Here is an 8,578-nt window from a genome sequence, read left to right as displayed (position 1 = left end):
CGTCAGAGGGTGCCTACGGGAACACGAGCACTTAGGGTGCAGGTCCACTGGGGCCCGAGCCGCATCCGTGGCAGGCCAGGAAGGGGGGACCACGGTGCACCCTTCCTTATGGAAAGGGGCCGGGGAGGGTGCCGCCCTGAAGGCGGATTTTGAAACGCATCTGGGGTGCAGGCCCGCCAGGATGGGGTGAGGACTGTTAGCAGCAGGTGCAAAGGCCACGGCGGTGGACACTGGCCTGGGCGCCGGCCAGGGAGGCAGGGACGCAGCGCGGGGCCCGCCCGGCGACCTGGGCTCCCAGGAGCCCAGGGCTGGACGCAGGCTCGCCGCCGAGGCCCTCGGCACGAAGCGGGGGCCGCCACGGGGCGAGCGCCGAAAGGAAGCGGGCTACAGGCAAGGCGCAAGCTCGGGCCAGTCCCTCCGACGCAGACCTCTGCCCAGCTCACTGCGCCTGCCGACCCAGCGCGCCGCCGGAAATGGGCTGCCCTGGGCGGGCTGCGGCGCACCGCTGCTCCAGACGTTCGTCCGCGCCCCAGGAACGCAGCGGCGCCGCCATTTTTCGTCATCATTAAGTTTGACTTCTGTCGAACACCGTAGATTCGCTCCAAGCCCTGAATCCGCGTCCGTGTGGCGTCTCAACTAAGTTTGAGCCCAATCACTTGCCATAGCGTCCCTGATGCGGGTGTCCGCCCCTAGTAAAACGAACGAGCATGCGTGGAAATGGCACCCGAGGGCGCCCTCTGACCCGACGTCCGCCGCGGGCGCGCGCCCGTACGCCGGAAGAGGCGGGGCCAAGAATGACTTTATATATCGCGCTCCGCCGGGCCGCAGCCCTCTACCGGCTGGATAGGCGGCACGATGGTACGTGGCGTCTTGGGTGCTTTCTCTCTGTTGCCGATTCCGGCGTGGCCTCATCCGCCGGTCATCGTCGGCATCCTCGCTTGGCCTGAACCGGGAGCCACCCCTGGGAACACGGGGGACACAGTGGCGTCGGCGGTCAGGCTTATTTCTTAGCGTGCGGCGGACTGGTCAGCCGCTGGGCGGCCGGGCGGGAGGAGGCCCGGGAGCCGGGCGCTCGCTGTGAGGGCGGCCCTGTCGGGGGCTCGGCACCGCGTCCGGGAGACCGCGGGGGCAGGCGCGGGGCGCTGCGCCGGCGCCGTGGAGGGGAGTCGGGGCGAGGACCGATCGGGCGGGGGTGTGAGGTCCCGGAGCCGCAGGTGATGAACTCACTGACGGGCGGACAGAGTCCTTGTGCTGATCGTCAGGTTCTGATGGGGCTCTGGGGGGGCCGGGCGGCACGTGCGCGAGTGGGTGGGGGCGTCCCGGGGCCGTGCGGAGCTGCGCGGCCGAGCTGGCCTGCTGCAATGGGCTCCGAGCGCGAGGACGAGCGTCCGACTCCCCGGGGCTGGGCGCTGACGGGGTGCCGTCTGCAGTCGCACAGGAAGTTCTCGGCGCCCAGGCACGGGTCCCTGGGCTTCCTGCCCCGGAAGCGCAGCAGCCGGCACCGCGGCAAGGTGAAGAGCTTCCCCAAGGACGACCCGAGCAAGCCCGTGCACCTCACCGCCTTCCTGGGCTACAAGGCCGGCATGACGCACATCGTGCGGGAGGTGGACCGGCCGGGCTCCAGTGCGTGCGGGGCCGGGGGCGGGAGAGGGCCGCGGGCTCGCAAGGTCTGTGGGGGCAGCGGCTGGCCTGGGGTCTCCCTGCAAAGCCGCGTGGTGGGAGGCGCGCCCCGGGCGCGGAGCCGTGGGGTCTCCTTAAGCGCTTGCCAGCTGCTCCGGGCGGTGTCGTCCCGCCGCGGGGGCAGGCTGCAGGCGGCACCGGGGCCCTGCCTGAGCCGGCTGCCCGCCTCAGCCTCCGCTCTCTGAACTTCAGAGGTGAACAAGAAGGAAGTGGTGGAGGCCGTGACCATCGTGGAGACCCCGCCCATGGTGGTCGTGGGCATCGTGGGCTACGTGGAGACCCCGCGGGGCCTCCGCACCTTCAAGACGGTGTTCGCCGAGCACATCAGTGACGAGTGCAAGAGGCGCTTCTACAAGAACTGGTGAGGCCGGGCCGCAGGCCGGAGCCTCGGGCGGGGGCGGGGCTGACACGGTCTGCTCCTCCTAGGGGTGGGGGGCTCCCTGAGCACGGCCCCTGCCCCCGGGGAGGGCGCCCGGGGCCTCCCCCACAACCGGGGAGGGCCGTGCGCACGTGCAGCATTAACCTTGTGGCCTCCGCTCAGCTCCGCTCGGCTCTGTCCGATGAGCTCCATCCAGGCTCCGCTTGCCGCTGCAAAGCCGGCAATGAGCCGCCCGCCACAGGCACCGTGGGCCTCCCGCCCCCACGGCGGGTGATGAAGGCCTGGCGCGGACCCCCCCCCCCCCCGCTCTGCCCCTGAAGGCACAAGTCGAAGAAGAAGGCCTTCACCAAGTACTGCAAGAAGTGGCAGGACGACGCGGGCAAGCGGCAGCTGGACAAGGACTTCAGCAGCATGAAGAAGTACTGCCAGGTCATCCGCGTGCTGGCGCACACGCAGGTGAGCCCGCGGCCGGCAGGGGGCGCCACGCGGCCCCAGAGCTGCCTGAGGCGGCGTTCCCAAGCTCCCCTCGCTGGTTCCGTCCCTGGGCGGCCACAGCAGCTGGCCAGGCGTTCTTCCCAAGTGGGTGCAGGCGCCGTGGACTTGGCCGTCTTCAGCTGGCCTGTTAGCGGGGAGCAGAGATGGGACCGTCCACATGAGATGCCAGCTTCACTGGAGGGGGGCTCCAGCCACAGGCAGCTGCCGCCCTTTGACCCTGACTGCTCCGATCCAGATGAGCACGGGGTTTGGGTAGAGCAGGCGGGGCTGTGGTCTAGTGCAGGGTCTGCCGTGTGCCGGCAGCTGCAGCCCCACCCCACAGGGACAGGGACACTGGGTCGCCTGTGGTGCTGTTGGCGGAAGCGAGGTTCCACACTCTGAGGCTCGCTCTCGTAGCCCGGCATTGTCCCTGGGGTCAGACGGCGCCCAGCCTCAGTTCTGCGCGGTCGGAGCGGCGCCGAGGGGGCCTGGGCTGAGCCGCGTCTCCTCCTAGATGCGCCTGCTGCCGCTGCGGCAGAAGAAGGCGCACCTGATGGAGATCCAGGTGAACGGCGGCACCGTGGCCGAGAAGCTGGACTGGGCCCGGGAGCGCCTGGAGCAGCAGGTCCCGGTGAGCCAGGTGTTCGGCCAGGACGAGATGATCGACGTCATCGGCGTGACCAAGGGCAAGGGCTACAAAGGTGAGCGCAGGCGGCCCTGTGGACCCGCCCTCGGCGCCGGCTGTTCAGGGATGAGGCACGGAATGAGCGCTGGCACAGCGCCCGAATCGCCCTGTGGAACCATTCCCTGTTGCCTTCCTTCTGAGAACAGTGGGGCGGCTTGGGGGCGGGGCGGCGTGCAGGGGCCACCTGAGTGAACTCTGGTCACGCACGTGTCCTCCAGGGGTCACCAGCCGCTGGCACACCAAGAAGCTGCCCCGCAAGACGCACCGAGGGCTGCGCAAGGTGGCCTGCATCGGCGCATGGCACCCGGCGCGTGTGGCCTTCTCTGTGGCACGGGCTGGGCAGAAAGGCTACCACCACCGCACGGAGATCAACAAGAAGGTGAGGTGCTGGCGTGGCCCCGGGGGCGGTGCAGGGTTGGGTGCAGGCTGTGATCTCCCAAGGGGCCGACAGTTGGCTTTGCCGGTTGGGGTGGCTGTAAGGTGCATTCACGTGCCCTTGTCTGGGGGTGCAGCATTGAAGAGATTACCCATCCTGGTTCACAAGCGGCCTCTGGCCAGGGCCGGGCTGGGCTGACGCCAGGAGCGTCTTCGGGTCTCCCCACACAGGTGCCCAGTGAGTGGCTCCAGCGCTTGGGCCACCGTCCACTGCCTTTCTGGCCGCTGGGAGACATTAGCAAGAAGCTGGGTCAAACGGAAACTGGCGCCCGTAGGGGATGCTTTACCTGCTGCACCTGCCCCTGTGCTGCGCCAGCCCATGTGTAGCGGGTTTCATTGAGGCCCTAGAAGTCCAGTGCAGGCCGGCCCTAGGCTTGTGGGCGGGTCTTGCTGCCCCGCCCCTCCCCGCATTCACTCTGTTCCTCCCACTCAGATCTACAAGATCGGCCAGGGCTACCTGATCAAGGACGGCAAGCTGATCAAGAACAACGCCTCCACCGACTACGACCTGTCAGACAAGAGCATCAACCCCCTGGTGAGCGCGCACGGCCCCGCATGGCCCCGCCGCGCTTCCGTGATGAGGCCTGGAATGAGCACCGCGTGGGTGCCTGAATCCCGCTGTGGAACTATTCCTGTTGCCTTCCTTCTGAGAAGAGCGGCGGGGACTGCCCCCATGTCCCCCATGCCCCCATGTCCCCCATGCCCCCTGTGCCCCCCGCGGTGCCTGCTGACCACGCCCTTGTTTGCAGGGTGGCTTCGTGCACTATGGGGAAGTGACCAACGACTTCGTCATGCTGAAAGGCTGCGTGGTGGGCACCAAGAAGCGGGTGCTGACCCTGCGCAAGGTCAGTTACACAGGGGAGCTGCCCTGGGCGGCAGAGGGCCAGGTCCCCTGACTGCGGCCTCAGGCTGCAGCTGCGCCCATGCTGGCTGGGGAGGGTCCCTGGTACTGGTCAGCGGGGTCAGAAACCCTGGCTTCGCCTGCAGTCCCTGCTGGTGCAGACCAAGCGGCGCGCCCTGGAGAAGATCGACCTCAAGTTCATTGACACCACCTCCAAGTTCGGCCACGGCCGCTTCCAGACGGTGGAGGAGAAGAAGGCGTTCATGGTGAGCTCCTGCCTCTGCCCGCTGCCAGGGCTGGGGGCCACACCCCCAGCTGCTCCTCCCTTCTGCGGTGGGGAGGCTCCCCTGCCTGTGGCCGCCTCTAACTCCTATCCCCCTCTCTCTCCCCGCAGGGACCACTTAAGAAGGACAGGATTGCAAAGGAGGAGGGGGCCTGAAGGGGCTTGGAGTGTGCTGCATTGCAATAAAGTGACTTTCCAGGACGCCTGCGGTGCCTGCAGGGGGCGGGCAGAGGAGCTCCCAGGGGGCCAGCGGGGCCACACCGCCCTGGAGGGCACAGCAAAGGGGCCTCACATTGCCATTCCTGGGCTGTGTACAGAGGGTGGTGGAGCTTGGTCCACACAGGGCCGCCTCCAGCTCAGACTTGTTAGCTTCGCTCCCTGCCAGGGCAGTGCTGCACTGAGTCACCCCAGGTCCGCCACCGGGGACAGGGACTGCGGGGTGGCAGCAGCTGAGCGTGGGCTCAGTCACGTCTGGAGTGTTCCTGCAAGGGTCAGAGTCCATGTCTCCGGCTGTGCCCTGCTGGCTTCCACACAGCACCGGAACAGCACCAGCGCAGGCGCAGCCCGTGGGCCCCCAGGCATGCTGCGGTGTCAGGACCCCTAGCAGTGCCTGAGGAGACAGCTGGGGGGGGGGGTCCTAGGGGCTGGGAGGAGGGCTTTGTGCTGCCTGCATCCTGGTGGGGAGCATTCAAGGCTGTGGCCGCCAGGGGGCGACAGCGGCACCTGGCTGTGCTGTGTGGGTGGAGTCTCCCGCAGTCCTGGGCAGGGGTGGGGGCAGCAGGCTCTTAGCCCATGCAGCTTTTTCATGTTGGTGGATCTAATGAGTCCGCCCAGCCCAGGGGGAGAGCCTGGCTTCCTGTCCAAGGCTCTACCTGTGTGACAGGGCGTGGGGTTCAGATGAGGCCCAGCTGGGGCCTCCCCCTCAGGGCAGCCCCGGGAGGGGAGTGGGCCCCTGGCCATCAATCATCCCCACTCCGGAACCTGCCTTGTCCTGGCTAGAGCCTTGAGCCCATTCTGGATCTGTCTGGAGCCCAGGACCTCAGCCACCCCACCATGGTTGTAGGTTCCAGGTTGGGGGGGGGTGCCTGGTTGCTGCAGCCCTGATTGGCCCCCCACACCCGGGACCAGCTGCAGCCTCCCTGTGCCTCCACGTGTTGGCTCAGTGCTCCTGTTTGTGACCCTCTAGGGAAAACCTAGGCAAAGGCCCTGGGGTTGGAGGTGGGCATCTGGCCTCAGCTGCTCAGGGAGGGGTTCCATGAACTTGGCCTGCAGGACAGCCCCCACCCCCCAGCCTGGCAGGCAGTGGGTATTGTGCTGGACCTGTGCCTTGTCAAGCCCCTCCCCCCCAAGTCCTGCTGTGCCAGCCCGGTGCCCAAGTAGAGCGTGCCTGCTGGGGGTTTCTGAGCAAGTGGGGACGGAGCTGGTGGCAGGCGCCACTGTTTCCTTAAAAGGACCGACAGCAGTACGCTCACCTGGCAGGTGCTGGGGCAGACCACCACGCATGGGCTTGGGCTCCTAGCTTGGGGCAGGCCCCGTCCAGAGTCTCCCTGTGTGCGCAGGCCTGTGCTGCGTGGCCTCCCCTCTGCTCTCGGCCCCTGCCCTGTCCCCCCCCCCCCCCCCAGCCTGCCCTCCAGCACAGGCCCTTCCTGGCTGGCCCAGTGGACAGGGAGGCAGGGCCGGGAGGTTTGTGTGAGCGCAGCAAGCGTGGACTCCATGTCTGGTATGAAAATAATTTCACCTGTTAATTTCACTTGAAAGGCAGAGTGTCTTCCACATGCTGATTCACGCCCCTGTTGGCCTTAGCGCCTGGAGCTGTGCCGATCCGGAGCTTCCAGGTCTCCCACTTGGGTGCAGGGCCCCAAGCACTTGGGCCATCCTCCACTGCTTTCCCAGGCCACAGCAGAGAGCTGGATCGGAGTGGAGCGGCCCTGGGCTTTCACGGCTTCTCCCCGAGGCGGTGCCACTGCTGCTGGTGGCAGCGCTCGGCCTGGCTGATGTTCGGGCTCTTATTGCAGCTGCCCTGGGAGGCAGCAGCCGGGGCTCAAGTGCTTGGGCCCCTGCACCCTGGCTGTGGGCTTTCGGGGAGTGAACCAGCAAAGGGAAGCAGGTGTAAGGGGGTGGCCGGTGAGGCTGGGGAGAGAACCCCATCTGGCTCAAGGGAGGAGCAGGGAGCTGTGTGTGTGAGCCTGTTAACGCCAGCAGGCCTCCAGCCCACAGATGGAGCTGCTCGGCGGGCACCTTGGTGGCGGACCCCGCGCGCTGGGCCGGGGGTGGCTAAGGGGCCCCTCAGCTGGTGGCGGAGCAGGAATCTGAATCCAGGCTCCGCACCTGTGGGCAGCCCCGCCCCACCCCCATCCCGTTCCTCTGGCTGCCCTGACGAGGGGGCGGGGGGGTGCTCTGGGTGAGGACAAGTGGGCACTGTACCCTCTCCCAGGCTCACCCAGTGGCCCCTCTTCCTGCGGGGATGGGCTGCAGGGGTGCACCCAGCCCCTCACCCCCCAGCCTCTGGCTCCCGGGGCCCCTCTGCTGGGGACAAGGGCCGGCTTGCCCGCTTCCCCCCTCCTCGCTGGCACCACCGTGGCCCCAGTGGCTGCACCTGGCTGGTCCTCAGAGCCAGCGCTGGTCACCATGGCAATGGGTGATGAAGACTTGGCACACCTGGCTGCCTTGTCCCCCGTATGCACAGACAGCCTCGGCCTCTGCCCATCCCCATCCACCCACAAAGCCGTCTCTGGCGGTGGAAACGGGCTGGAGCCACAGCTCAGGGCCTTTCTTCCTGGGGAGCTGGCTGCTAAGCCCCCCACCCCAGGTTCAGCACTGGTGAGACGGGTTGAGCCACCGCCTGCAGCCGCTGGTATCCCATAAGGGCACCTGTTCGAGTTCACTCCTGTCCCGCACTTTGCTGTGGCCTGGGAAAGCAGTGGAAGATGGCTCAGATGCTCGGCCCCTGCACCTGCGTGGGAGATGCGGGTAAAGTTCCCGGCTCCTGGCTTCTGCCCGGCCCAGCCCCAGCCTTGCCGCCATTTATGGAGCGAACCAGCGGCTGGAAGGCCCCCTCTCAATGCTCCACAGCACCAAGCCAGCCACGGCGGTAAAACAGCAGGCGCCAGAGCTCCGCCGGGCCCCCATGGGGGAAGCGCCCTGTGCTGAGCCAAAGGAGAAATCGGGGGGGGGGGGGAGGCTGGGCAGGCCTGGGCTCACTGGGATGTGGCCTTGGCAAGGGCTACCTGGGCCTGTCTCCATCTGCAGCCCAGGGCGAGGGTGGTTTCTGACCCTTTCAGCTCAGGCTGGGGCCCCGGAAGGCAAAGGTCCTTGCAGACCGGAGAGAAAGCACCCAGGATCTGCTGTAGCAATCAGAGAGGGCTTCCCGAAAGAGGGGGGCTCGAGCCTGCGATGCCAGCGTCCCCGGTCAGTGATGGAAGAGCTAAGCGGAACAGGACGGGTTGTTTCCAGAGGAAAGAAAGGGACCCCTCAGGCAAAGCTGGGGGCACCGCTGGGTGGAGATTTGGGGTGGGGCAGGCTCCCCTTCTCCAGCCAGCACCGGGTGGGCAGGGGCCGGGGGTCCACCTGCTGGCTCCTGTGGGTGCTGGGCTCCTGGCCCCATGCCCGGCAGTGCTCATGGGTGGGGGCAGCACTAAGGAGCCCCCTCCACAGGGGAGCCTGGGCCCTGGGGAAGGGGGCAGGAGCTGGGCCTGGAATGCGCTTCTAGCTCCAATGCCACCTCTTGGAAGCCTCCCTGGGCTGCCACCCGGGTCAGGGTCCCAGCTATGGCTCTTGTGCCCTCCCCCCCCCCCCCCCCAT

The 8,578-nt window shown here is 67.5% G+C and overlaps 1 protein-coding gene and 4 non-coding genes across 5 annotated transcripts; all 5 read left to right on the top strand.

The window, feature by feature from the left end:
• Window positions 1-754: 754 nt before the first annotated feature.
• Window positions 755-4,978, top strand: RPL3 (ribosomal protein L3). The gene is made up of 10 exons (XM_002711388.5): window positions 755-858; window positions 1,431-1,623; window positions 1,873-2,041; window positions 2,380-2,515; window positions 3,048-3,234; window positions 3,437-3,597; window positions 4,087-4,188; window positions 4,403-4,498; window positions 4,641-4,760; window positions 4,889-4,978. The coding sequence occupies exons 1-10, from the start codon at window positions 856-858 to the stop codon at window positions 4,931-4,933; spliced, it is 1,212 nt and encodes a 403-aa protein (XP_002711434.1). The 5' UTR covers window positions 755-855; the 3' UTR covers window positions 4,934-4,978.
• On the top strand, window positions 1,210-1,273 carry LOC127491215 (small nucleolar RNA SNORD43). Its single transcript, XR_007919805.1, has one exon. It is a non-coding gene; the product is annotated as a small nucleolar RNA SNORD43 (small nucleolar RNA).
• On the top strand, window positions 2,327-2,379 carry LOC127491250 (small nucleolar RNA U82P). The gene has a single exon (XR_007919836.2). It is a non-coding gene; the product is annotated as a small nucleolar RNA U82P (small nucleolar RNA).
• Window positions 3,274-3,365, top strand: LOC127491245 (small nucleolar RNA U83B). The gene has a single exon (XR_007919831.1). It is a non-coding gene; the product is annotated as a small nucleolar RNA U83B (small nucleolar RNA).
• LOC127491246 (small nucleolar RNA U83B) lies at window positions 4,220-4,310 on the top strand. The gene has a single exon (XR_007919832.1). It is a non-coding gene; the product is annotated as a small nucleolar RNA U83B (small nucleolar RNA).
• Window positions 4,979-8,578: the final 3,600 nt, after the last annotated feature.

The sequence above is a fragment of the Oryctolagus cuniculus genome, chromosome 11 (genome assembly GCF_964237555.1).
Source record: "Oryctolagus cuniculus chromosome 11, mOryCun1.1, whole genome shotgun sequence".
Classification (NCBI taxonomy): Eukaryota; Metazoa; Chordata; class Mammalia; order Lagomorpha; family Leporidae; genus Oryctolagus; species Oryctolagus cuniculus.
This window is presented reverse-complemented; position numbering and strand designations above follow the sequence as displayed.